The 27,213-nt window shown below is 37.9% G+C and overlaps 2 protein-coding genes across 6 annotated transcripts in view; one reads left to right on the top strand and one right to left on the bottom strand.

Moving 5' to 3' along the window:
- The window catches only part of phf21b (PHD finger protein 21B), a 59,673-nt gene extending 43,133 nt beyond the window's left edge, over positions 1–16,540 (top strand). The window contains exons 3-14 of the mRNA XM_088002956.1: positions 828–1,082; positions 6,387–6,479; positions 7,352–7,660; positions 8,492–8,611; positions 8,691–8,742; positions 8,818–8,894; positions 8,976–9,030; positions 10,186–10,202; positions 10,272–10,430; positions 10,502–10,568; positions 10,649–10,752; positions 12,933–16,540. Of these exons, the coding sequence (XP_087859082.1) occupies positions 828–1,082; positions 6,387–6,479; positions 7,352–7,660; positions 8,492–8,611; positions 8,691–8,742; positions 8,818–8,894; positions 8,976–9,030; positions 10,186–10,202; positions 10,272–10,430; positions 10,502–10,568; positions 10,649–10,752; positions 12,933–13,166 (1,542 nt within the window). The 3' untranslated portion in view covers positions 13,167–16,540. The remainder of the gene's footprint in view (positions 1–827; positions 1,083–6,386; positions 6,480–7,351; positions 7,661–8,491; positions 8,612–8,690; positions 8,743–8,817; positions 8,895–8,975; positions 9,031–10,185; positions 10,203–10,271; positions 10,431–10,501; positions 10,569–10,648; positions 10,753–12,932) is intronic.
- On the bottom strand, positions 8,607–26,743 carry LOC106926905 (rho GTPase-activating protein 8-like). Of its 5 annotated transcripts, none has more exons than XM_088002952.1 (20): positions 26,122–26,743; positions 25,793–25,834; positions 23,364–23,486; positions 22,486–22,573; positions 22,283–22,414; positions 21,368–21,454; positions 20,994–21,092; positions 20,811–20,921; positions 20,648–20,721; positions 19,550–19,627; positions 18,779–18,907; positions 18,582–18,685; positions 15,937–17,586; positions 14,988–15,053; positions 14,878–14,899; positions 13,273–13,393; positions 12,891–13,076; positions 12,441–12,482; positions 9,000–9,047; positions 8,607–8,765 (listed from the first exon to the last, which is right to left on the bottom strand). In XM_088002952.1, exons 1-13 carry the CDS (start codon positions 26,234–26,236, stop codon positions 17,389–17,391), a joined length of 1,380 nt encoding a protein of 459 aa, XP_087859078.1. In that variant the 5' UTR covers positions 26,237–26,743; the 3' UTR covers positions 8,607–8,765; positions 9,000–9,047; positions 12,441–12,482; positions 12,891–13,076; positions 13,273–13,393; positions 14,878–14,899; positions 14,988–15,053; positions 15,937–17,388. The 5 variants fall into 5 exon arrangements, with proteins under 5 accessions (XP_087859078.1, XP_087859081.1, XP_087859080.1 ...); XM_088002955.1 differs by having other exon boundaries at positions 8,607–9,047; positions 15,937–15,979; positions 16,070–17,586; XM_088002954.1 differs by having other exon boundaries at positions 8,607–9,047; positions 15,937–15,975; positions 16,070–17,586.
- Between the last annotated feature and the right edge of the window lie 470 nt (positions 26,744–27,213).

Raw genomic sequence — 27,213 nt, 5'->3', positions numbered from 1 at the left:
GACCTCCGTACAGTTTTTTACTCTTGGATTCTCTTGTTGCTTAGAAATTGAATAAAATGAATAAAACTGGACGTTTGCATAAATAACGAACTTCCACAGTTGAAAGATTTTTGTAGCTTTATTGAGGTTCAAAGATCAGTCTATGAACAGGATGTGGACTGGTTGAATTAAAAATAATTAAAATTCCTCCCAGCATTGAGATAAACTGCAGTCATTCCGACATTCACTGCTGGTTCCTCCTATTTTAAAGCTTCCTGTTTGATTAAAAGTTTATTTTTAGTGCGAGCCGTTGTTAAAAGCTCCATGAATCCGATCCTAGGTGTGTCTGAAAAGCTCTGAGCGTTTTAACGTGTTCTTTTGTGTACCTGCTGACCCCCGTCCCTCTGGGAGGGGCCCCGTCTCGGGTCTCCAGCCTGCAGAGGCTTTAAATGAGTGACCTTTCAGACAATAGGAGGGGCCCCGGCTCTGAATGGCGAGCGGCGGGCCAGCGGGTCCTGAAGCAGGCGGCTGTTCGGGCCGCCTGCGGATTCCATTGATTCCCTGAAACAAAAGCTTCCCAGGAAGCTGCTGGTGGAGAGGAATTGGGACCCAACAGGTTCTGGATTGTTCTGGTTTGTTGCCATTTATTTGCTGGAATATGAAAATGTCTTTAAAACTCTTAGGGTGTTTCTGGAAGCTCGACTGTTTTAGTTCCCTGCCTGAACGGAAATATGAAATATTTAGAGCAGATGAAGAGGAATGGGGAAACCTTTTAGAAGAAGCCGAGGAAGGTGGGGGAAGGTTGTCATGGCAACGAGGTATCAACTCACCTGCCTGTCTTCCCGCAGAAGCTGGCCGTCCGAAGCTGTCCCGTGGGGACCACCAAGCCGCTGTCGCTCATCAAGCCCCCCAGCCAGGGCATCGCGATCTCCGTGGTGCCGGCCAAGGCCCCCGTTTCCATGGTGACTGCACACATTAACGGCCAGAAGGCGGCGGGGCCGGAGCCGCTGCAGGTGTCCCCCATCAACCTCCAGGCGGCCGGTGCCGGAGTCGTTCCGTTCAGCGGCGGCAGGAGAGCCGGGGAGCTGCTGGCTCCCTCTCAGGTAACCCTCACCTGTAGAGTGGGCGGGGACGGCTTCTCCTTTTGGTTGGCCGGACCATTTAATGTTAAATATTAAATGTCAATATTTAATATTAATATGAATAGAAGAGTTAAAAGTCTGGTGGGACTTTTCTGTCAGGCAAAAGTTTGAGACATCTTCATTGAGGCTACCGCTAACTAGCTGTAAAATATTAGCTAACTAGCTTCATTGCATTCTGTGACTGTGAGGCTACTGCTAACTACTGTAGCTGCTAGCTAGCTTCATGCTGCGACTTGGTGACTTGAAGTGGTTGAGCCTACTGCTAGCTAGTGGCTAATATAACCTTTCTTCGTCTGTCACGAGTAAGTGTAAATTTATCACCAGTTTGGTTGGCTCTTTGTTTTTTCTTTTTTGTTTGTTTTTGTTAGACGACGTTTGTCATGTGCAAATAAACTGGCAATGCAACTGCTTAAAATAAGCGATTTTCTATTGTACATTTCTGTCATAATACTGGTCTTAAATTTGAGTTGGTGAAACCTGTATAAATCCTGATCAGTAAATATTGCTATAAATCCATATTTTCCTTATTGTTTTCCAATGGGCCTGTGCTGCAGCCTTGTTCTTCCCGTTTGTTGGGATTCAGGCTGCAGCCTCTCTGGCTTTGTATTCTGCTCTATAAGCTGGGATCAGAGCTCCATGGCTGTAATTTTCCAACAGTTAGAGAGAGGAGGGCCCAACCTCCGGGCCCTCAGGCTCAGTCTTTACCTCTTCTGCCCATCCTTTCTCTTCACCGTGTCCATAAAGGAAAATGAGGTGATTATCTTTGGCATTTTCACTGTCAAAGTGAACGATTGAGGTTCAGAGTTGAGGTTTTTGGAGGGGAACCCCCTCAATCATCAAACATCATCACAGACTCTTAGTTTCTTATTTAAACTCTAAAATGAGGTGTTCAAAGCGAGGCCCGGGGGCCATATGTGGCCTTGAACTGATTTTGTGTGGCACCCGACCACAATTCAAGAATAATTTAGGACAAAATGCAACAGGAAGCAGCACAAAGTGAGCTTTTCCAAGCTTTCTGTTTTCCTTCTGTTGTCATGGTAACTAGGACCGCAGCTACTCATCGACTTGTACTGTAAAGTACATCTTGGAGCACCAAAATCTGCTTTTAATTACTGTACAAAGACTTGGCTAAATAAAAACGAAGACTGACCTACATTCTGTTTTTAATTATGATAATTAATTAATTTTTTTTTTTTTTTTTTTTTAATTGAACCCAAAATATTAAGCAAAATGGATTCCTTTCATTTAACAGGGAAAATCATTTGAAGTTTTGGATCTATGATTCTGTTCTTAGAAAAGAAAATCTGATCATTTTACTTGCTTAATTGGAATAGTTAATGGTTGAGTAGATAAAAAAATCACAGCATTTTGGTGATTTTAGTTTTTAAAAATGATTTTCTTTTTTGGCCTACATGACAAAACTACCTTTGCAATCATGTTTTTATTGCACTAAAAATAACAATGTAGTTTCAAATGACGTTATTGTTTATGAATATGTTGTTTCCTGATCAGGTCATAATGAAAACCATTGACATATTCAGTCAGAGTGAGCGGTCTCACTTGATACGAAGCTTTTCTCTGAAGGCTCGGCCAATCAGAGGCTGTTTTGTCTGCTAATTCAGGGATCAATAGTGATGAATCAGTGAGTTGGTTTTAGTTCTGCCCTCTAAACTGCAGCAAATCAAAGCAGAAGATCTGAATCCAGTCAGTGATGGAGGTCAGCTGAAGATGTGCTATTAAAGGGCCGGTACCTGAGCTGCAGATAATTAATGCTTTCCTGTGATGAGCTGTGATTGGATGTGAAGCAAAGGAGCTAAAAAACCAGAGAGGTCAGATTCAAGCTTTCTTTTAGTTTTTTAAAGTTTATTTTTAGTTTTGTTTTAGTTTAGTCTTTTTTTGTAGTTTTTTTTTAGGATTAGGTATTTTTATTTAGTTCTTTTAGGGATCTTTCTGGGTTCTTTAGGCATTTTTCTAGTTTTTTTTGTTTTGTTTTTTTCAGGAATTTTTTTAGGTTCTATTTGTTTTTTGTTTTTTCAGTTTTTGTCTTATTTTTAGTTTTTAGGTGTTTAAGGTTTTGTGTTTCTCTAGGAATTTTCATTTGGTTCTTTGGGTATTTTTCTAGTATTTACTTTTTCTTTTTTAGGGTTTCTCTTTAGGCTCTGTAGTTTTTTTTATTTTTTTACTTTTTACAGGGTTTTTTTTAGGGAGTTTTTAAGGTTCTTTATTTTTTATATGTATGTTTTTTAGGTTTATTAGGTTGAGAATCCAACATGCTAGAAACTTTAACGGATGTTTTAAAACACTTTTTAGGCGTCTTAGCCTTCCAAGTTCAACTCAAAGGTTTCACAGAGGTGAACTGATGCGTGTCACAGCTCTGATGAAGAAGCAGTGTTGCCGGGGTAACCACCTCGCTCGACCTCTCACCGCTTTGGAGGTCAAGCAAACTCTGTGAACTCTCCACCACCCTCGGTGAACTCTGACCTTCAGGGTCGCTGAGTGATGGACGGCAGCGTTCAAACATCATCAGGCTCTGTGAACCCGAGTGTGTTTAGTTTAACAGTTTGACAGAAATATTCCCACCCCGACTCTCTGGGTGTTTATATATGTGAAGTTTGTGGATGTAAACACAGCTGGGTGTTTATCTCAGGTTACTGTAGGCGGTCAGGGATGAGGAGCGCCCTCTGCTGGCTGCTGCTGGAATAGCGGCTTTAAAAACCAGCAGAAACTCAGACAACCTGAAGGCAGCGCTTCGTTCCAGCTGATTTCTGCTGAGTTCTGGTTTTACCCTGAGATGATCGACTCAGAACAAACCTGTCGTCTTCGCCGCACGCCTTCGTCTTGACTGCTGCGTGTGCACAACCTCCTCCTCTTCCTCATCTTCATCCTGCTGTGATGACAGGAGCAGAGATGACAAACTCCTCCTTCCTGCCTCCACCTTGACCGGCTGCTGGCAGTCTCCTCACATCTTCTCTCTAATCCATGTTTCTTTTCTCTATAATTTAATCCTTTTATTGATTTGGAGGTTTTATTTGCGTTTTATGCCTCTCAACCTCTGCTCCACTGTAATAATCTCATTTCTAGACGCAAAACAAAGAGCAGTTTGAGTCGTGAAGAAACCAAACATCAGATCTGATTTGATCTTCTCCTGTTTAAAATCGAAAGTGTTTGAGTAAAACAAGCTGCAGCATGATTGACATTTATGATAATCCAGAATATTTTACAGCTTTTTTAGGGATTCTCTACAGAAAAATATTGATTTTAAATATTTTCAGGTCTCAATAAGTTCAAGACTATTTGCTTTGCATAAATTGTGCCGTCATATTTTAACATTTTATCCATTCAGTGGTTTTTATTTAAATTAGAAATAGATTTTTTTCTCCTACTTTTCTTGTTTGTGTATTTTGTTTATTTTAGAAATTGATTATTCTGATGATTAATTGGGTAAATAAATCCTGCATCTAATAACTTCAGTCTGTTTTATACAGCATTAGGGATGCATTAAGAGGTGCAAATAAACAAATCGGTTCCTTTTTAATTAAGAAAATAAAAATTTTCTTGCAAAACGTAGCATTCAGTTAGCAAACATTGGATCGTTTGTAGCAAAAATAGACAGATTTACAGACAGAATGTTTTTTTGTTTTTTTTAAATACAACATTTATGCATCTTTTTATGTTTTGCAGTTTTGGTTCAGTTCCTTCTGACCACCTTTTTAGAGTCTTTAGTTAACGATTAATCCAATTAATCGTTTCAGCCCTGATGTGCTTCAAACTTTTAACTGTAAATGTGAAGCGAACGGCTCAGGATGTTTATTTCCATCTCAAACGATTTAAACCGTCAGGTTTAAATCGTTTGTATTTAAATCTGCAGCCAATCAGAGCTCAGCTTTAGTTTCTGTTTGTTTCACAGAAATCTCTGATCCAGGATGAGAGGAAGAGGAGGAGGAAGAGGAGCCCTGAAGGTGTTGGGTTTGGAGAAAACAGGCAGCAATTACAGAAATGAAAGGCCTGAAACTGCAAGAATCCTCGGCTCTGCAGTTACCATGGCAACCGACCTCAGCCGCCTCCTCCTCCTCCTCCCTCTTCATCCTCGCCGAGCCGCTTTGCAGCACAATACGACGAAACGAAAGGATTTCACAGAAGAAGAAAAGAGAAGAGGAGAAACTTTCACCTCCTTACTGGAGAAGATGGCGTGCTTAAACTGGTTCAAGCTGGTTTACAGGCTGAGTTTAGACTGGTTTTAAACTGGTTCACAGACTGGATTTAAACTGGTTATGAACTGGTTTTAAACTGGTTCACAGACTGGATTTAAACTGGTTATGAACTGGTTTTAAACTGGTTCACAGACTGGATTTAAACTGGTTATGAACTGGTTTTAAACTGGTTCACAGACTGGATTTAAACTGGTTCACAGACTGGGTTTAAACTGGTTATGAACTGGTTTTAAACTGGTTCACAGACTGGATTTAAACTGGTTCACAGACTGGGTTTAAACTGGTTATGAACTGGTTTTAAACTGGTTCACAGACTGGATTTAAACTGGTTATGAACTGGTTTTAAACTGGTTCACAGACTGGATTTAAACTGCTTTAAATTGTGTTTTAAAACCTTGATTTAAACAGGTTTACATTCTGGCTCAGACTTTGTTTTAAACTGGTCTGTATTCTGGTTTAAATTCGAGTTTTGGATCCTTTTATTTCATGCCCTGTTTTAAATGATTTCCGACTGGTCTGTGGTGACCTTGGACTGGATTTAAAGTGGTTTGGTTATGAACTTGTTTTATGGTCTGGTTTAGCCTGGTTCCAGCTCCAATTTGGCTGGTTTTAGACATTCCAGTTAAACTGGTTTTGGACTCTGTGTTGTGTTGTAATGGTCCGTTATGTTCTGTGTGAGGAACCATCAGAGTAAAGTTGATATAAATCAAATATTTTTGTATCTAATAAACATTTTGTTAGGATTTTAAATCTCTTTAGGAGAGATTTTTGGTCGTTAAAATCCACCAAATTAAAATCAGCCTGCAGGTTCTGTAGGTGATGAAACAGCGCCCCTGGTGGTTAATGTTTGCAGCTACGTTTATTTGTTCCACCCAGAACATCTTGAAGTCTTAGACTGAACCTGTTGTTGTTTTCGCTCCTGGATTGTTTTTGTTTTAAAACCCTTAACGTTCAGGAAGTTTCACATCATTTCTGGACCAAAACAAAACCCAGAACTTGTCGAACCTTCCTGTGAAGGTCGGCCTCCTAACCGGCTCTGCTTGTTGCGTTTCAGATGCTGGGAACTCTCACTGCTCTGCCCATCAAGGTGCCTCAAGTCAGCTCTCTGCACCGGCTGGCAGGACAAGCAGCCACTGTGCTACCTCAGGTAAACCGGGTCGCTGTGACCTTTAATTGGGTCAAACTGGTTCCAGATGGAAGTATCTAGAGAACCTGTTTCAGATGAACTGTTGTTGCAATGAGCAGTAAATCAATTAAAACAAGCGAGTATTTCTATTAGTATGCTTGTTCATGTGATTTTATTGAAAAGCCGCCATTTTGAATAATCTTCAAAACATTCGACATACAGTACAAAGTTTATCATTTTGCAAAAGTCATAAGTGGCAGTTTTTCCTGTTTTCCTTGTCTGAGCTGAATAATGAACAAGTTTTGAAGCAATAGATAAATTAATCACCTGATAAAAACAAGCTTGATAATTTCCATTTGCTTTATTTTTTTTATCTTTATCTTTTCTCTCTTTCTACCAAAAATTAGATGTTAAAAGGTCTTTTGGTCTCAAATAGCTCCTTTGTATATTTAAAATGTTTCCAGTTCCAATGTTAGATGTTCATTACAATTGACAGTTTATTGATCTTTGAGAATATGTTCTTGCATTGGTATTCCATTAGCATTATATTACTAGGAAATGGTCTCAAAATAACAATATTATCATTTATTACAACAACTTTTGGGACCATTTATTGTCCAGTAAAATTTATTATTAAGACAGCCTGGTAAATATGAAGGAACAAAGTGATTTATTTGGGGAAAATATGTCTGACCAGAAATTAAATTGCAGGTTCTGTCCAGCAGGTGGCAGCAAAACATGTTAACCTTCAGTTTAATTAGGATATTTAGCAATTTTCACCTATTATTTTGATGCATAACTTAGATTTGTCTCGTTTTTTATTCAAAATCCAATATAAAACTACTAAAATATCCCAACAAGACAATAAACCTGTCATGTTTTTTCCCCTACAGGTCAGGCCAAAGACTCAGATCCCCGACAGCCTCCCCCACAGTCCCTGCCAGGAGCTGCAGCCGCTCAGCCTGCAGAGAGTCACAGCTGTGGTCAGCCCCAAGAGCCAGGCCCCCACCCTGCCCACCGCCAACAGCACCTTCAGCTCCGACCACCAGCAGGTCAGCCAGAGCAACGCCTCTCCGTCAGCAGGCCCCGACCTGGGCGCCGCCTCCCAGCACGCCTCTGCAGGGCCCGGCGTGGCCTACGCCATCATCGCCGCCTCGCCCGCCACCGGGAACGGCGTGTCGGCCGTCAGCGAGGCCGTAAAGGTACGGACACGTCTCACAAAAACATCTGAAGCCTTAAAGTCGGATAACTGATGAAGTAGTAGTGTGTGTTTAAAAAAAAACAAACTGACAACTTCAAAGGTTTTAGTAGCTCAGATAGTTAAAATATCAAACTGATGTGAAAACTGTAAAGTCAAACAAAATATAGGTGGCCTGAAAGTCAAAACTCAGGGTAAAATGTTAAGATTAAACTGAGAAATATTATTAGGCTTTCAAACTCTTTAGGTACTCGGATTGTTTCTCACTTGCAGGATGTCCACACATCCTTAAATAAGTTGAGCTTAAATTTAGCTCGTCAGGTTTATTTAGTCTCATATATTCAGTTTTTTTCTCGTGAGATTTTTATGTCGGGCAAAAGTTTGAGTCTCACGTCTCCATTGTGTTCTGTGACTCCCTGCTAACATCCCCCAGCTAGCTGTGTAGCATCCATCATGAGTTTGTACATAAATCTTAACTTTGAGTTGTTGAGACTCCCTGACTTCAGAGTGGTGTGCCTCAGGGCTCTGTGCTCAGTTGTGCTGCATGTTCCTGAAATAATTCCTCTTCCTTCTTATTCAGTTTTTAGATTTAATTTGTGTAATTTCCAGAGATGGGAAAAGAGCTTTAAACAGTAGAGATCTAATTTTAAAGCAGATTTTATATTTACCTTTTCATTTAATACTAACATCTAGTCTGAATTGCCTTTTGAATGTATTCATACCTATGGTTTTTGTCCAGGGTGGCATTAGAAAGGGGCCCCTATGAACTATAAAATAAAATCTCTTTTGTGCCCTGAGCAAGTCGGCTTGTGCATAAGTTTCTTTTTGTTTCCAGGTGATAATAATCCAGCCACAGGCCCCCAGCAGCACCGATGGGTCCCCAGCTGACCTCCCTTCACCGGAGGCTCCCACCGTAAAATCCCCTCCAAAGAAGAAGAAGGAGGAGGACCCAGAGGTGAATAAGCTTTATTATTCAGACTCAACAGCCGGAGGACTGATGGAACCAGGAAGTGACTCTTCTTCTTCTGTTGCAGAAAATCGCCTTCATGGTGGCCCTCGGCCTCGTCACCACAGAACAGCTGGAAGGTGAGTTCACTCCGACTCCCAACCTGGAAACAAACGGAGCCAGCTGAGTCTTTAAAGGTCCGTTTTGTTTTTCAGAGATCCAGACGAAGAGGCAAGAGAGGAAGAGGAGAAGCACAGCCAACCCGGCCTACAGCGGCCTCTTCGAGCCTGAGGTGAGAAAACCTCCAGAAACATTTCCAGACCTCCATCTTTCTGGGATGCTCCAGCTGTAACCACTTCCTGTTTGTGTGCAGCGGAAACGCCTTCCGTCACATTACCTGAACAGCTCCCTCTACCCGTCGGCACGAGGTAACGCAACTCCCAACCTGCAAAAAAAAAAACACCCAATGCAACACCTCACCACAAACAATCAGAGCTCCATAAATACAAAGTTTTCCATGAGAATTATTGGGAATAAACTTGTAACTTTTAATATGTCTGGGTAAAATATAGACTGAGCATAATGTTCATTAAAATAACCAGATTTGATGTGTATTTAGTTGCCTCACATGCACTGATTGTCAGAAACCTGGACTATGTAAAGTGAAGTGCATAACAATTTGACCATATTTATATTTAACTTGCAAATGACTCAATAGAACAATTATTTCCCATAATTCCCATGGAAAATTCCAGTTTTTCAGCACCAGAATAATCTTGACTTCATGCAGTGCTCAGATCACCAACACCAACTCATCAGTTTTACAGTGCTGAGAAAGTATTGGCTGCTTTTCACTGCAAAAACTCAAAATCTTACCAAGTATTTTTGGTTTAGTTTCCAATAAATATCTTAGTGCATTAACTAACTTACAAGTGACTGTTTTGAAAGATACAGGAGTTTTAGTTTCATGGCAGATTGTTTCACTTAAAACGTGAGGAAAATACTTGCATTATGTAAGATTTTGTGTTTTTGCAGTGTTCAGTTACATAATGTCGACATAAATCACAAATTTAAAATGAGCTCCATAATCACTAAAGTCCAGATGAAGCTTAAACTGCCACTTCAGTAGAACATTTTGGGGTTTTTTGTTAAATATTTTGTACAGCTTTAATTGGTTGTTCTTTCAGCAAATGGCCTTGTTTTGACTTTGTGTACTTAATTTAGCGGTTAATAGATTACTAGATTACCATCTAAAATCTTAGTTTGGACTGAAATCCAGTAAAGAGGCAGGCGAAATGAAAACGGTGTAAAGAAGCTGCATTTCCACTGCAAATGTTAAGAATTTGCAGTTTCTGTTTTAAATAATAAATGCAATTAAAAACACGTCGAGCCATCACCCTTCATCTACTGTTAACCTCTGGTTGTTGAGCATGTGACGCCAAAAAACCGAGTTTTTTTTTTCTAATAGTTTCCATTAAACTGCGTCGTTATCCATTAGATTTAAACGCAGCATGTCAATACTTTCTCACCGTTAACTCCTAACACGCGCTAACCTCTGCTCTGCTCCATTCACACGCTAACAGAGGATTTCTGCTGGAAGGTAGGTCAGGTCACATGACTCGTGATGTCACTGCTCGGCGACCTCTGCTGACCTCTGCTGTGTTTGCAGGAGGAGCTGGAGCATGACGATCGCTGCGCCGTATGTAAGGAGGACGGAGAGCTGCAGCTTTGCCACAACTGCCCCCGAGCCTTCCATCCCAGCTGCCTCCACCCGCCCATCAAAAGCCCCCCCAGAGGCGCCTGGTACTGCCCCAAGTGCCAGAAGAAGGTAAGTTCAAACGCGATGAGGTCGCCACAGCAACGGCCACGGAAACGTGACGCTGTAACTTCTGCTTTCAGGTACTGAACAAGGAGAACCTGTCGTGGCCTCAGAACTTCGTCCAGTCCTATGTGACGCACAAGACGGGTGAGGCGTCGGCGCTCCGTGGTTCTATAGCGGGGAGTCGGGTTCTGGTTCTCATGGAGTGTGTGTGTGTCTGTGTGTAGTGAGGCAGGAGGAGAAGCGGCGGCTGCTAAGACGAAACAACGACTTGAAAAAGGAGTGCGCTCATTTGGAGGAGCAGGACAAGAACCTCAACAAGACGCTCAAAGTAAAAACAACAGAAAACGAAACCCAACCGAACATTTTTGGTTTAGTTTCTAGTGCAAATATTAGTATAGTCTACAAGTAACTTTTCAGCAAGATATAGGAGCTGGTTTTAAGTCAATAGTTCCTCAATATTGATGCCAAAGTTCTAGTTCCACTGGCAAATTATTTCATTTATAACATGGGGAAATAATCTGGCAAGGGAAATAGTTTATCAAGGAATTATTGACTTAAAACAAGCTCCTATTTTATGCTGAAAAATTACTTGTAGGTTTTTTTTTTTATCTGATTTAAAGTGTAACAAATACTTTCACTCGAAACTAGACCAAAAATGCTTGGTAAGACTATTTATGAAGTGTAAAAAAGATCTTCGCCTGATAAAGTTCCACCTGTATGGGGGAATTTTTCTGCCATAATTTGAGAGCAGGATTACATGTCTTAAAACTTGTAACGTTTACTCAAACCTTTCTCCTTGTGCTCTGCGCTTGCTTTTGAAAACACCTTATGGCAGCATCGCCTGTCAACCTCTCAGCCAATAGAATGAAAGTATTGTACTGGGTGCATTTGTTTCCTTCTAGCAGATTCTAGAGACCAAAGACAACATAGTCACGACATATCTAAATATATCTACATAGATTTAGACAGATGGATCTATGCTGTCTTTGGTTGGGTTAAACTCCTAAGATCAGTAGCTGCTAGCTATCAGTAGCACTGCTGGTGGATGTTTAGTGAACTACAGAAAGCTGATGTTGTTTCGCCCTACATCCAGTGGGTGGCACAGGTTACTATAATCAATAGTAGCCACACAGGCACACCCAGTACAACGCTTTCATTCTATTGGCTGAGGGGTTGCAAGGCGACGCTGCCAAAGGGCGGTTCCAAAAGCAAGCAGAGTTCTGCAAGATAAAGTTTTGACAACAAAAGACATGAAATCCTGCTTTGACTGAAAATGCGTGCTCTTGGATTATGGCAGAAAATTTCCCCCATACACCTAGAACTTTTCAAGTGGTAAAGATTTAGCTTCACCGGTTTAAAAGAAAATCTATTATTTCACTGTCCAATTAACCACTAAAGGAAACTGAGCACAACTTCTTTCTTCAAACATGTAAACAAAAATAAAGTGGCATCAGATTTTATCAGTTGTACGATTTTTCTCTTGCCTGTAAAAGACAAGACATTTTGGTAACACTTTATTTTAAGGGGGGGTGAATAAGACTGACATGACACTGTCAAACATGACATAACACCTGTCATGAACACCAATAAGCCTTCATGAATATTTATGACTGTTGTCAAAGTGTCATTCGGTAAATTATGACACGTTTAATACAAAGTTGACATTATTCAAAATGTCTTTATGACAACTTGGCATTAACCAATAAACCATTACTGACATAAATTTGTTATAAAAGTATTACTGATTGCACTTTAAAAATTAGGTATGTTATTAAAGGTAAAGTTTAAACAGTAATGATTTCTTGGTTAATGTCAAGTTGTCAAAGACATTTTGAATAATGTCAATTTTGTATTAAAAGTGTCATAATTTACCGAATGACACTTTATGACAGTCATAAATAATCATGAAGGCTCATTCATATTCATGACAGTGTCATGTCAGTCTTATTCACCCCCCTTCAAATAAAGTGTTACCGACATTTTTCCTGCTAGCAAGTTTGTTTTGGTTGTACTTACCCAGAAAGCAATGCGCTGTAGTCCACTTCCTGCTTTTGTCACCTAAAAAAAAAATATATCAGTCATTATTTGAGTGGGTTCAGTTTGTCGAGGAGTGAATGCAAATTGTCAGGAGACGATTTGCTCGACAAACTGAACACACTCAGTAAACTAAACACCAGACAAAACTCTACAGCAAGATAATGGAGTTTTTTATGTTAATTCCTTAATATGTTAAAAGTGCTACTTCCACTGGAGGATTATTTCACTTGTAAGATTTTTTTCCCCATGTTATAAATGAAATAATCTGCCAGTGGAACTAGTCATTTTTCATCTATATTAAAGAATTATTGACTTAAAACAAGATGAAATATTACTTGTAAGTTAGTACATTTAAAATAAGAACACAGATATTTGCTCTAGATAGCAGACCAATAATACTTGGTAATATTTTGTGTTTTGCTGCCTTACTTTTGGCCCTAATGGCCCTCCGTACGCCCCATTTCTCTGCAGGTCTGCATGGACCAGAGGGATCGACTCCTCGGTTTGCAGCGCGACACTCAGGCGTCGCTCGACCGCATCAAAACGCTCATCAGGCTCATCCAGCGAGACCAGCTGGTCCAGGTCACCATGACGACCATCGCCACGCTCCCCCAGCTGTGGATGAAACCCATCAGCACCGCCGCCATGGTGGCAGCGCCGTCGACCGCGCCGCTGCAGCCGGGTCAGGACGACGTCGCCAACTAGACCCAACGTCTCTGAAGTGTTTTCAAACCCAACACCTACAGTGCTTAACGAGATTTTTTTAAGTTATTTTCTATTTATTCTTCGCCTTAATGTATTTATTACGAACCGGTAGAATCCAGCTTCCGAGCGGCTGTACAGCGATTTATCTGAGTAGACGTTCGTTTCCATCCTGTGAACAAAGTTCCTGCCATACGACTTCAGGAAGACGTTTCCACACGCAGACGAGCCTTCAAACAAAACAGAGAACTACGATTTTCTCAGTATTTATAGAGTTAAAGTCAAAGAAAAAAATATTTAAGATTAAACTACAGAAATTAGCTTTTTAGTGCAGATTTTAGTATTTTCATGCCGATGCCTGTTGATAAATGTTTGGAGTATTGAGGGGAATCACTGTACATACGTGCTTTCATCATCATCATCATCATCTAAACAGAGTCTCTGATTGGACAGGTTCAACTTTTCTTTAAGACGCAGAAAGAAATTTTTAACACTGAATGGAATTAAAATAAAGGTGTAAAACATCTCAGACACTAAACAATTAACTGATTAGTGTTTTTTGTTGGTAAATTCAGTTTTACTTTCCTCTGTTAAGGTCAGAGGTCAAGAGACTAAACTGCACGTTTTCTAAAAGTGTGCAACGTCTGAACAGCTCAAAAGAAAAATAAATGAAGGTTCTGGAGCGGCCTAATCAAAGTCTGGACTTGCATCTAATTCAGACTTTGTAGTTTGACTTTAAAGTCTCCAAATTGAAGCAGTTCTGCAAAGAGAGGGTCAAAATTCATCACCAGCTATCAGAGCTACAGAGAATTTATTTTATTTTTACTCTGGAACAAACAAACTCAGTGGGCGGGATTCAAGGAGAAACTGGCGTCTGATTGGCTGTTTCAGACAGCAAGGATTCTTCAAGTTTACTGAAAGTGTAGAAATAAACTTAAGTTATATTTTATTTACTACAAACTCTAGATGACTAACTCCAGCATTTATATCTTTAATAATTCATTAATAAACTCGCTGGTTCTGTCAGGCTAGATTAGCATTAGCCAACACTGGCTAACACACTCTCCTGAATTTGAGAGATTTCAGACCAAACTAGATATAAAAGCTGCAGTTTCTCACTCAGACCTTACAGTAAACAAACTGTTTGCAATTTAATTATGCTACTAAAGTTACTCCTGCACTTTCTGGTGAAGATATTGATCTCAGTTGTACCAAACTTTGAAGGTTTGAAACAGCCAATCAGACGGCAGGGTTTCCTCTAGCCCCGCCCACCGTGTTCAATGGTGAAGTAGATGGTTTAAATTCATAAAGTGCTTCTGGAAAAGAACATGAAATAATTTTGTTTTTGTTTCTACGTCTTAAAGGCAAATAGAAACTCGCCCCAGCGAACGTGATGCATCCACTCCGCCCCTCCCTCTTTAACCAGTATGGAAAATATGCCAAAAACGTTTTTTTGTGTGTGCATTTTATATTTTCTGTGTATTCTGAGCAAAAGATGAACACTGCCTCACATTGTTTCAGGGTTTTGGTCTTTGTTGTTGTATCAGTTTTTTTATATTGACGATAAAATAGAGAAAAGAAAAGCAGCAGAAGCAGGACGTCTCCGTCGAGCTGCAACAACAGTCGCGAGTCTTCCTGCCGTCCGGAGACGTCCTGCTTCAACGCTTCCATTGTTTTCTGTTTTTTTATTATTCAGTTGTGGTACTGTACTCACCGATCAGTGGAGGTGCAGCTCTCTGATGCACAAACATGAACAAAAAGGAGAGGAAAAATAAGTTTGTTTTCTTTTATCAGAAAAGACGATTAAAATCATATCCAGCTCACCTGTTTGGTCTCTGAAGGATCGACGCTGCAGGACTCTGGAAGTCTGTTCACCTTTACCGCTTTAAGCTGCAGAAAAAAACAAAAAGTCAGTTTAAAGCAACGTTTACAGCTTCACCTGAAAGCAAAATCAGCTTCAATTTTAGTTTGAAATTTAAAATATATACTTTATATTTGCAAGTAAGACAATAAACCGAAAAAAGCAGTTGCATGGAAAAATAAAAATGTATAACCCACTTTTTGTTCATTTTTACACCACAATACTGAGTCATTATTTGCATCAAAGAATGAAATTAGACAACACTGCTAAGTTCTAAAAAAAAAAAAAAAGTAATATTTTTAGACAAATTTAGACAAAAAAGTCCTCAACACATCTGAAAATAAAATGTAAAAAATATACACATTTGCTTAAAAATAAAGAATGTTTTAAAAATATTCATTATGCACTTAAAAAATAAAAATTTAGGCAGCAAATTCCACATTGAATAAAAATCAGTAAATGCAATCAGACGTGTTAAAATAGTTAAATTTTTCTGGTTGCTTTAACTTTACACAGGCCCTTTTAAACATTTTTGTTTTCCAATATACTAAGATGTAACAAATAAGAAATTACAAATATAAAGTGATGTTCAAAATTAGCAAAGCCGAAAAAAAAAAAAAAATCAAATTTCCTAGTTTTTATTTTTCTAGAATTTTTTTTAATATTTATTTTATAATTACTGTAATTATAAAATATATGGTGGCGTCGTAGAAAACATTTTGAGCCAATCTGGAAGTGAAGCTGCCTGGATGTTTTAATTGCATCAGCTCTACTATGTTTTGATTATTTTCAGCTTAAAGGTGAACAGACAACTTTCAGAACAATTAAAGTAAATATTTAATCAGGTTTATTTCATTTCCTGTAAGACAAGTTTTAGAGCAACTTGAGGAAGTAAATATTTACTGAGATTACCTTTTGTTTCCTGATGGTGGCGCTCTTTCAGAGTCCAACCTGCCTTCATGAGAATGAATCATCATCAGTTAGTCTATAACATAAGAGGGCTTTTATTTTGAAATGTGCCATGTGATGCATATCAAGTCCTCACCTGAGAGGTGAAAGTTCAAACCGAGATGGAAACCATATCAGTTTAAAAAAATTATAATAAAGAGAATCCCACTTTCCTCCTCCTCCTCCTCCATCCGTTTCTAGGAATCTTCTCCGGGAGAAACTGTGCAGTGCTTAAACAAATCTATTTTACTACACAACACAACATTTGAACAAAACAAAAAGAAGAAAAAAAAACATTTTTATATTCTTTTATCGAGGAGCCAAGAGGAACCAGAGGAGTTTGTGTAGATGGAGGTGAAGTAGAAGTTTCTGTTCGTCAGCGGAGGCGGTCCGGTGGATAGTGTGTATAGGAAGTGTTTGTCTTAAATATGCCAACGTAGTTTTTCCTTCTTTCTGATGCATTCAAACGCTGATGGACGGAGGATTGATGGTTAAAGAGTAGTCTCACCTTTTGTACCAAGTTCTTACAAAAACATGGAATCATTAATAAACAAAGTCAAGAACAAAACGGCCAGAGCTTTGTGTGTTTTATAAAAATGATTCTGGAACATTTCAGGTAAAATTCACTAAAATATTTAACAGAATAGGTATGGACAAAAAGTAAAATAATGTATAGAATTAGAGGGAAAAATATAAAATATGTAAATACATTTTGGCAGCAAATGCTACATGAAATAAAGTAAATGTAATGATTTAAGGTTTTTTTTTTTTCAGAAAATATTCTAAAAAATTTTAGTTAAGTCGAAATAAATTCATTAAGGAAATTTTTTTTAGAAAATTTAAAATTAGATGGAAAAATATTCCGCAGTAATTTTAAAAGATCTAATAAAAGATATAACATTTTCAATTAAATGACAAATTTTAAAGTTAATGTACAAAACAAATTTTTAATTTTTTTTCTATTTCTATCAAACCATTTTAAACTTCTTTATGTCTTAAAAATTCACATATTTTTTAATATTTCACTTTAAAAAAACTGTTGTTCCACTGTTATATCTGACAATTTAAAATTAAAATAAAATTAATCCGGCTTGTTTGATACTTGGTTGTTAAAGGGTTAAATATAATTCAATTTAAACAAGGATTTTTACTGATTTTCTTTCCTTCATTAAGTCACAATTTATTAAAATCAAAGATAAATTCCACTTACAAAAACTTCATTTCTTACAGTAAACAGTTTTAATCCAGGCATTATTTGACAACTTTGGGTTTTATTCACACGTTAAATATATTCTATACAAAAGATAAAACAAAAAATCATATTGCATTTGCATTATTATTACTACTAGTTATTTTAGTGTGCTGGTAGTGTAACAGATCTTCAGCTTGACCTTTCAGGCTCCCTCTGCTGTGAGGTCACGGGGTTACCTGAGCAGGCGGGCAGCGGGAGCCGAACACGGCCGCAAAGTGTTCAATGAGGATCTCTGTGAAAATGTTGATGGGCGTCAGCGCGCTGAGCGAGATGGAGCCGTGACGAGGCCAGACCAGGTTCACGCCGAAGACGCACGCCAGGTTGGAGGCGCTCATCTTGTTGCTGAGGCTCTCCTGGGACACCTGGAGGAAAACCGAAACAACATCGATGTGCAGTTACACATTTCTGAAAAGCAGAAGTGGAGCCTCCTGCACAACCAACAATAATGCAGTAAGTAGTTTCTGGATTGCAAGTCAAGAAGAAAACACTCGCCTCTTCCAGCAGCCATTGTACAACAAAATACAGCTTTAAAACCAGCTGACCAAATGACCTAGATCTCAACTTGGGTTGCTAGGTAACGGGCGGAACTCCACTGGGGTTGCTAGGCAATGGTACAGTCCTTGTCAAATGTGACTTCATATTTGGAAGGTTTTTAAAACAGCTTGTTTTCCAGACACCAAAAAACATTAATTTATTCCCAAAACCATGTTTTTAGAATGGAAATAAAAAACGTTTTTAAACAAATTCCTTTTGAAATGTGATCAGATTCTATAAAACATCCTGAATTTTATGACTTTTAAATCTGTTAACTAATTTCTGAGAACAATGAGCAAAAAAACCCAACTTTAACCAATCAAAGTTTAATTAGTAAGAAAAAACTGCAAATAAAATCTATAATCCTACAAAGGAGAAACTAAATGGATGGTATGAGAATTTAGAGGAATTTGATAAAAATAATAAACATTTAAATACAGAAAGATAAATTAGAACTTGGTTTTTTTTTTACAAATATTATATATAAATACAAAATTTAAAGAAAAAAATAAAGGCTTTAATAAACTTGTAATAAAAGGCCAAATAAAATAAAATAATTAAAAATAATAAATTTAACTGTACTTTCCATTTTTATTACATAAGATAAAAATTGTAAAACTTCTTTTATGCCCAAACTTGAACTTTGACTCTGGTTTTAATTATTTAAAGAATTATTTCTGTTCCTTCATCAAAAATACTTTCCATCCTTTTTTTTTTCAGTGTTTGAAGATGAAACTCCTTCTGGAAATCAGGTGGAATAAATGCAGCTGATTGTTGTTGGACCTTAAACCAGGGAACCAGAACCGAGACGATTCGGACTCACCATGTTCAGGAAGCAGAGCAGGAACTTCAGCACGATAAAGTTGTGTTCAGGAAGACTTTCTACAATCTGCTTGCACCTGGTGGCGCGAAGGCTGCTCTCCACACCTGGAAGGTCCAGGAAGAGATGGTGAAACCGGACCGTCCGGAACCAGACCATCCAGAACTTAACCGACCAGAACCGGAGTGTCCAGAACTCACCCAGGAGCTCCAGAACCTGGCTGTAGACCCGGAAGGTGAGCAGCGGCTCGGGAAGCTCTCTGAGGAATGTCTTCAGGATCACCGCGGCAACGTGGACATCATGGTAGAGGTCAAAGTTCACTGGCTTACCTGAAGAAAGGCAAGTAAAAGAAGAAAAATGTTAAAAGGCTGATTGAAGGATAAACATTTTAATTTTGTAATTTAGAAAAACAATCTGATTTTATTTTAAGTTGATCTTAATTAAAATCAGGAAAAAGCTACAAAACATATTTATCAAACAAGTAGTTACTGAAAATCCTAATTTTCAAAAATTCAATTTATCGCCCAACTTTACTGCAGGTCTTCAATAAATTAGTCTCTAATGTTCAGTAAACGACCCTGTATCTAAAATGTTTCAACAAAGTATCAGATTAATTAAAATAAAGTACCACCCTCTAAGTTTTACAAAAGTATCCAAAAAAGGAACATCAGAATAAAATAAAAAAAATTACGAAACCACAAAGTAACTTGTAACAAAGTAATCTGCAAATTCTAAGTAACACAGAGTAAAAAGATTTCAGGAAAGAATCCAAGAAAGCAACGTTGACAGTAAAGATTGATCAGAAAATTGTGAAACATAACCAGGAGATTAAAAAAAAGACATCTGAATGTCTGAAAAGGTAAAAGTTCCAGAAAGTCCCATTAAAGCGACTCCTGGTATTTTCCCTGCGACTTCCTGCAGGTTCAGCCTGAGCAGGGCCCCTGCAGGTTGGGGGAGGAGACCCCGCTCACCCTGGTTGTAGAGTTTCTGGACTTCCTTGATGGTCTGAACCCGAACCGAACGCCTGAAGATCCCCTCTGTCCTCAGACCTGAAACAGTGCAGCATGTTACTGCAGAAATCCCTCAAATTTGAAAACATAAAAATTTAAATTTTTTATGCTAATTTCACTTATATTTCACAATGATGACCATTTTTCAAAATGGCAGCTGTTTTGACCTTTTTAAATCAATTATAATAAAACGTTACCAATTTTCATAACTTATATGAACTTTGTCACATCACATGTTTTCAACATTTTATTTTAATAACTTTAAAGTGAAAATATGTGGAACAATTAGAAACTGAGGACTTTGCTATTTGCAAGTCACCAGCGATCAACTGGAATCAGATGAAGATGTCTCACACTGGGAGCCAGTTGTCTTAGCGGTTAGCGTTAGCTTCATTTTTAATGTGTGTAGAGGCTTACCGTTAGCTTCCAGTCATTTTTTAATGTTTAGCAGTTTAGTTTTTTTGTGTTTCACAGTTTGGTGTTAGCTTCTGCTAATTTTTTAGCAGTTCTTATTTAGCAAATTATTGGATACTGAACCCAACATTTTGGTAAGCTGTTGCTAATAACAACCGCCTTTTTTAGTGCAAACATATATTCTCCATTACAATCAAGGCGGCCATTTTGGAAAATGCTCACCAGAAAAAGAAAACAAGACCCTGAGAATATCTTTGATTTCTATGGTTTAAAATATGATTTGACAAACACATTCATCTAATTAGTGCAAAAATTAATTCACCATGACAACCATGGTAGCCATCTTGAAAAGAGATTAAAAAAATTCTCAGAAAATATAATTTCTATGGGTTTACTTATGTATGATTTTACACCAAAAATATTCTTCTGGTAGTTGTAGTGCAAAAATAGATTTTCCTTGACAAGCACCTTGAATATTGGCCGCCATCTTGAATTTTTCAGTGGCTAAAGGTTATTTTCCCAAATAGGTAGGTTGCTGTGAAAGATTTTTCTGGCATATTTAATTATCTGCTGCACTAAAACTTAAATGTTTACTGATGGCAGGTGGAAATCCAGGTGGAAGTCATATGATCAGGTGAGCCTCACCTTTCTCCTTCAGGTAGGCCACAGTCTGAGCAATGACAGGTGGGATGATCGCCTCGCGGTTCTTCTCCCTGATGCTGCAGAAGCAGAGTTACTAACGAGTTCAGCTTTAACGAGCTGATTGGTTAACAAGCTGATAGGCTAACAAGCTGATTGAGCCACTCACTACTGCAGGCTGACCCCGAACTGCTGCGTGGGCAGCGGTGGCCGGGGAGGCGGTGTCTTCACAGGCGGGGGCGGTCCGCCCTTCTGAGCCGCCCGCAGCTTCTCGTCATGCCTGCGATGAAACGGAAACATGATGAGGAAGATGAAAACGGAGAGGACGCCTGGATCAGAGGAGGAAACTTGCCTCAGGACGTCTGCAGGGATGAAGAGCTGGTCGTAGTTCAGGTGTTCCCGCAGCTCTGCCAGGTAGTTCACATACTTCAGCTTCTTCCCAAACTTGTGACTGAGAGAGAAACAGGAGAGATCTGATGATGCAAATGGAGGATTTTTATTTTTAGGGATGATTCACACCAGCTCTGTTTAGTCTGCTTTAATCAAACTCCAGTTTGTTTGTCTAGAAAGTCCCATTTGTTTGAAAATTGTCCAGGAAAAAGAACCACAGCAGCTGAAAATGTAACAAATGCTGCAACTTTGGTTCCCAATCGAACAGTCTACCGGACTACCAGGTGGGAAAACACTTCTCTTCGATGGCGCCTGAACAGAAACTGCAGGTTTTACCTGATCAGAGGTTTGAAGATGTTCCAAGCGATCCGGATGAAGTTAGTTGGATGGACAACGTAGAGCGTCTTCAGGTTCTTCTTGTATCTGCAGATGAAAGCAGGAAATTCAACTACTTTGTTTCCTCTGCATCTATTGACTTCCAGATGACTTCCTCCACACTGATGCTTTAAAGGTGGCCTATCATGTTTCCTTGAACAAGTTAGAATAGGTCTGTGGTCTATACAAATCATGTTCATTACATTTTTTGCAAAAAGTAACTCCTAAAAAATGAGATTTTAGCTGCTTTAGGGCTTTTATCACTTTCAATCCAAATAAGCTGCTGCTGGCCACGCCCCCAAAACTCATTGTTTACACTCACATGCTGCAAACAGATGCGCCATTACACAACCGTATATCTTTGAAAAGCAAACGTGGAGCCTCCTGCACAACCAACAAGAATGCAGCAAATGTTTTCTGGATGGTAAGTCGACAACAAAACTTATGTTTTCCAGCAGCCATTGTACATCACATACAGCAGTAAAACCAGCTGTCAATACGTGCTGGAGCTCTGCCTGGGTTGCTAAGTAATGGGGGGAATTCCACTGAGGTTGCTAGGTAACGGTGGAATGCACTGGAATGTAATGTTACATTCCGGAGGCTCATGTTCTTTAACTTCTGTCCAAAAGACAGAAGTTTTGGGTTTTTTTTCCTTAAGTGCTTGGTTAAGGTTAACATTTAAGATCCAAATGGAAGCATAAAAATATGCAAAATGTGAATTTTGCATCATATTCCCCATTAAAACATGTCCTGTCAGCCATTTTGAAACCTGAGGCAGATTGGGTTTCTAAGGTTTTTATAGATCATTGATTTGTATTTATTTACTTTCTGGACATTTTAGGAGATGAAGTTGTCATTAGTAGGAGGAGGACCTACTTCCGGTCAAACTCGCCGTAGGCTTCACGCAGCCACCCAAGCGACGGCTTGTTGCTGCTCCTGAGGCCGTAGTGGAAGTAAACCAGTATGTAGTCCATCTCCACGTACTGGTCCAGCGTGAACTTCAGGTACCTGCAGCGGCAGAAAAGGGTGAGAAGCGGAAACGCCTGGCCGAGTCGCTGCAGCTGGGATTGCTAACATACTCGAGGAGGCGGCGGTGGTTGAGCTGGTGAGACGGCGGCAGGCAGCAGCTGCTGAAGACGATCAGCTTCCTGCCGTAGTTATCGTCTCCTGCAGAACCAAGTCAGAGTCAGAACCAGAACAACATGCTGGTTTTATGATGGCCAGACATCTAAATCCTCCCAGTTTACCATCATTCAGAAACCAGCATAAGACCAGTTTACCCCTTGGATGTTTACTCTTCTTTTTTTGCTTTTCTTTTTGACCAAAAAAACTTTAATCTCAAAGGAAAAACTGCTTTCTGCAATAATAAAAAGAAAATGTCTAGAGTGGATCTTCCAAAATAAAAGTTAGTAAAATAGAATGTTAAATATTTTATTTAATTAATAAATCAGTTTTTACTTTGATATTAAATGGGTTTTTTTTTTGCCATTTTTTGTCCAAAATCCACATTTGTTGATCCTATTAGAAGTGCAAAAACAACTCTTTGATGAATCAAAGCAGATTTAAGAGATTTAAAATTTAGAGCTGGTTTTGTGAGGAAATATTCTAAGCAAATGTGACTCATTTGTTTTTTTCTGAATTATTTTTTCCTTAAACAGATTAGCTTTGAAAACCACAAACTGACTGTTTTCCTCATCTTCCTGTTTTCTGGTAAACTCACATAAATATTTGACTTTTTTTCTCTCAAAAAAGTTTAATTAAGTTTTTTAACCACATTTTTTCCCCTTCCACTCAACTTTCTACAGCAGAACAGAATATTTTTGAATAAAAGCAAAACAAACAAAAATAAACTTTTTAATTACAATAATTTGGGAGTAATGCATGTTTGGCTTTATTGCTGTAGTAAATTAACGTTCAGTTTCAGTTCTCTGGATGTTTAATAGATAAAAAAACGGACCTGACACCTGGATGATTCCGTGTCGAGCCACATCGTAGTACGGATGGGACGGATCGGTTCTGCTGGGGCCGTCAGGAACCGCCCTCTGCTCTTCCTCATCCTCCTCTTCCTCTTTCTGCAGCTCTGCCAGGAGGAGAAACAGTTTCTACTGAGGATGATGGCAGCATGTTGGAGCAGATCGGTTATTTCTAATTTTTTATTTTCCCAAGTTTTTCCCTGAGGCGCTGCATGTTCGGACCAAAACTCCCTCAGAGCGGCTGGAAGGATTTATGCTCCTTTTTGATAATTATGATGCATTAAAAAAACATAAAAAGCTGGTTAGCATCTCAAAAGCTCAAATAATACCTGAACTTATTATAAGATATAAGGACACCGTCTCTGCTCCTTGTAAGTAAGAGCAGAACTACTTTAACAAACTTTTATTAAAGTAAAAGTAAAAACTAGCTGTCCAAGAAATTACTCAAGTGTAAAAAGTTTACTCAAGTATTGAGTAACTGATCAAATTATCAATCATTTAATATTTAAAAATCACATCATAAGAGGAAACAAAATATAAATCAAGTGGAACTTTTGCTAAAGAACCAAAATGACAATAATTCATACAAGTAACAAAAACAACAAAATCAGGCAAACTAAAGTTTTTCCTAATCAGAACTTCATAATAATATTACTGAAGTAAAAGTAACTCAAGTAAATATAATTGCGTAAATGTAACTAGTTACTACCCAATACAGCAACAGTCTTCAGTCAGAGGCCTCTCCAGATTAACTGGAAGACTGACTGCTACTGGAATTCATTTAATTTCCCTTCTGGCTGAGTCTTTTTTGATTTAATTTAACAGCTGATATGTGAAGGAGCTAAATTTGGATTCCTGTATCAAATCGTGTGATGCAGCAGATTAAACTGGGAGGAAACCAGCAACTGCTCCGTAAACGACTCCGTAAACTCCCTTATCGTTTCCCAGAAACCGCAGGGAGGCATCAGGAAACTCTGTGTAGTTTCAGCCGTTTGTCTGCAGCTCTGAGGGAAGTTTGCTGTAAACATTCAGCTCTGATAACGGAGAGGAAATGATTTCAGTTCGCTGGAAAAAACAAAGATGGAGCCGTAAAATGTCTGCAGAAAAACCCGAAACCTGAACTGGGTCTGCAGACGTTTGGGTGTAAAGATAAGAAAATATCCTCTGCGATGAATTCAGAAGTGATTTATATTATACTATTTATATTATTGGTGATTTATCTCCACCAATGAGATTTATACTCAGTAGTTCTGATGTTTTACAAGCTAAATAAGAATGAAAAGCCTTTATTTCTCCTCAGTTTTAAGTTAGATCTGATCTTATCTTTCTTTCTTAATTGTAACAATAAAGTCATAATATTATCAGGATAAACTACAACTGTATTCTTATAATATAAGTTTATTCCCACATTATTATAATTTTTTTATCTTATTTTGACTTGTTGTATAACTTTATTTGTTAATATTAAGACTTTTTTTTCTCAGTTTAATATTTTTTCTTAGCCTGATATTCTGTCATATAAATCAGATTAAAAAAAAAGTTGTGCATCTTTTTATTTGGCGTTTATAAAATTTTGGTTTCAACTGTAAGTCCATCTCTGAGAGATTTGAACATTCTCTGATATTTATCTTTTCTTTAGAGATAAAAACACTAAGTGTTGGGAAATGAGGTCAGCATTGTTCTGGAGGGACAGAAAGTTTCTCTTCATGAAGCAGCGTGACTCAGAGTCTCTTCTTCCAAACATTTTGTATGTTTAATATTCAACATTTTCATAAAAGTTACTAGTTTTTCTACTTTTTCCAAAATCAGGAATATTTTTCATCATTTCACTGAAACAAAACGCGTCCAAAGTCCTCTTGGTATAAAACATCTAATCTCTTCCCCTGATCATGACGCAGCCACTACTGTGTTTTACATTTCTAAAACTGACCTCAGAGTTCAACACCTCTTTTGTTAAATTATAACCTTTTAAGGCTTCAGGGACGACAATAACTGTAAATATTTCACACTTTCAGTACCAACAGATGTAAACAGTTTAATTTAAAGATTAAGTTTAATCAGTAAGTTCTCCAGCCTTTCCTCCAGATGAAACTTATTTTAACCAAACAAGAAACATTCTCAGATATTTAAATGTTTTTTTAAAAAAGGGAACATTGATTCACTTTACACCCGCCACATTATTCAGGCACCACTATGCCAATTCAACTATAAAAGACTATTTTCACTTGGAATAATTTATTGTTTTAAGAATTAATAACCTTTTATTTGTCCATTTAATATTAATGAACTTATGTTTACATTTTACAGAGAAATCTCAGCTGTTCTCCAATCATCAACACATAATTGTGGGATAAATATTTTTAATTTTACAGTTTATTTTCGTGGGAAAGCTTTGCGTAAAGTGTAAACTCACCTATTTCTGCCAGCTGCTCCAGGTCTGACGGGTTAGTCATTCCTTACGGGCCAAAAGAGAAAGAAAAAATAAACTCGGTTGAATTTTAACTCCTGTAAATGTCGGACAAAGAGCGCAAGGATGAAAAAAGGCACTAAAACTCAAAATGTCCGCTGAAAAAACCCAGAAAGCACCTCGCTGTTTGCCAACAGGTGAAACACGGAGTAATGAGCGGGGGAGCAACACCTGGGCTGCCTCGTTAACGCGTTAAAGCGGGTTTTACCGCAGAAATAAAAGTTCATTTTCCAGTAATAACAACACCGAGACGTGAGGTGACGCCTCCACTGCACCTGCGAGAAAGTTTAAATCCAACTTCAATCCAGAGACGAAACCAAGGCGGAGAAACTTTAGCAGGATGCAGCCGATCCAAAACTTCCTCCAAACTAACCGGAACGGTCTGCGCATGCTCAGATCGTTTTCCCCCTGGAAAGGAAAAAAAATAAAAATAAAATAAAATAAATAAAAATAAATAAAAAAAATTAACTAAATAGGATGAAAATAAAATAAGAATCCAACACATTATTTCTATGATAAATTAGAAGTAATTTTATTGAATATATTTTTAAAATACAATAAAATAGAATCACCAATATATAAATACAAATTCGCAAGAAAACCATAAAAAATAAGTAAAATAATTATTTAAAAAGATATATTACAACCGGCCGCAAAATATAATACTTTAAAAAAACAGCAACATAAAAAAAATTACAATAGAAAATAAAATGAAAATCAATTTAGAAAAAAAAACATACATAAAACATTTAATGTTACAGTGACAAATGATTTAAAAATGACGCTAAAGCTAAACTAAATAAAAATAATAATAAATCTGTGGGAAAACAAGGCAAAAATAATGATAAAAAATATAAGTAAAATAAAGTTAAAAACATTTTTAAAAATACAATAAAGTACTGGACAAGCAAAATAATACAATGAAACAGAATGTTTAATAACTTTCTTAAACAAAACGGGAAAAACAATTCAAAAAAGATTAGCAAATGGAAATGTTTATATAAAATAAACTTCAAAAAAATAAAAATCATTCCAATATTAAATAAATGAAAAAAATGAGGAAAAATAAAATTGAAATATTTTTAAAAAAAATAATGAAAACAATACATAATAAGAAAGACAATTACATATTTGAGTCTTGTTTGACTCAACCTATAATGTGATATTAATAAGGTTAGATGTGAGCAGGAAACTGTTGCATCTAAATATTTATCTATTGATTTTTATCAGGACAAAACAGGAAATATCAGATTATTGATAAAATGGTAAAAGCCTGACATCTGCTGGACATAGTTTGGTACTGCAACAGCGATCAATTTACCTTTTGAAGCAGGAAAAAATCCCACAAAAGTGACTTTAATGGCTTA

The sequence above is a fragment of the Poecilia mexicana genome, unplaced genomic scaffold (assembly GCF_051168715.1).
Source record: "Poecilia mexicana isolate PSO_F unplaced genomic scaffold, ASM5116871v1 scaffold_23, whole genome shotgun sequence".
NCBI classification, from domain to species: domain Eukaryota; kingdom Metazoa; phylum Chordata; class Actinopteri; order Cyprinodontiformes; family Poeciliidae; genus Poecilia; species Poecilia mexicana.
This window is presented reverse-complemented; position numbering and strand designations above follow the sequence as displayed.

Excerpts from the sequence above, each read along its gene's own strand:
- LOC106926905 (XM_088002951.1), bottom strand. The coding sequence starts at position 26,236 with ATGCGCAGACCGTTCCGGTTAGTTTGGAGGAAGTTTTGGATCGGCTGC. Across the intron at positions 22,415-22,485 it reads AACCACCGCCGCCTCCTCGA|GTACCTGAAGTTCACGCTGG; the intron begins GTATGTTAGCAA and ends CTGCCGCTGCAG. Across the intron at positions 20,722-20,810 it reads TTCGGGGTCAGCCTGCAGTA|CATCAGGGAGAAGAACCGCG; the intron begins GTGAGTGGCTCA and ends CTGCTTCTGCAG.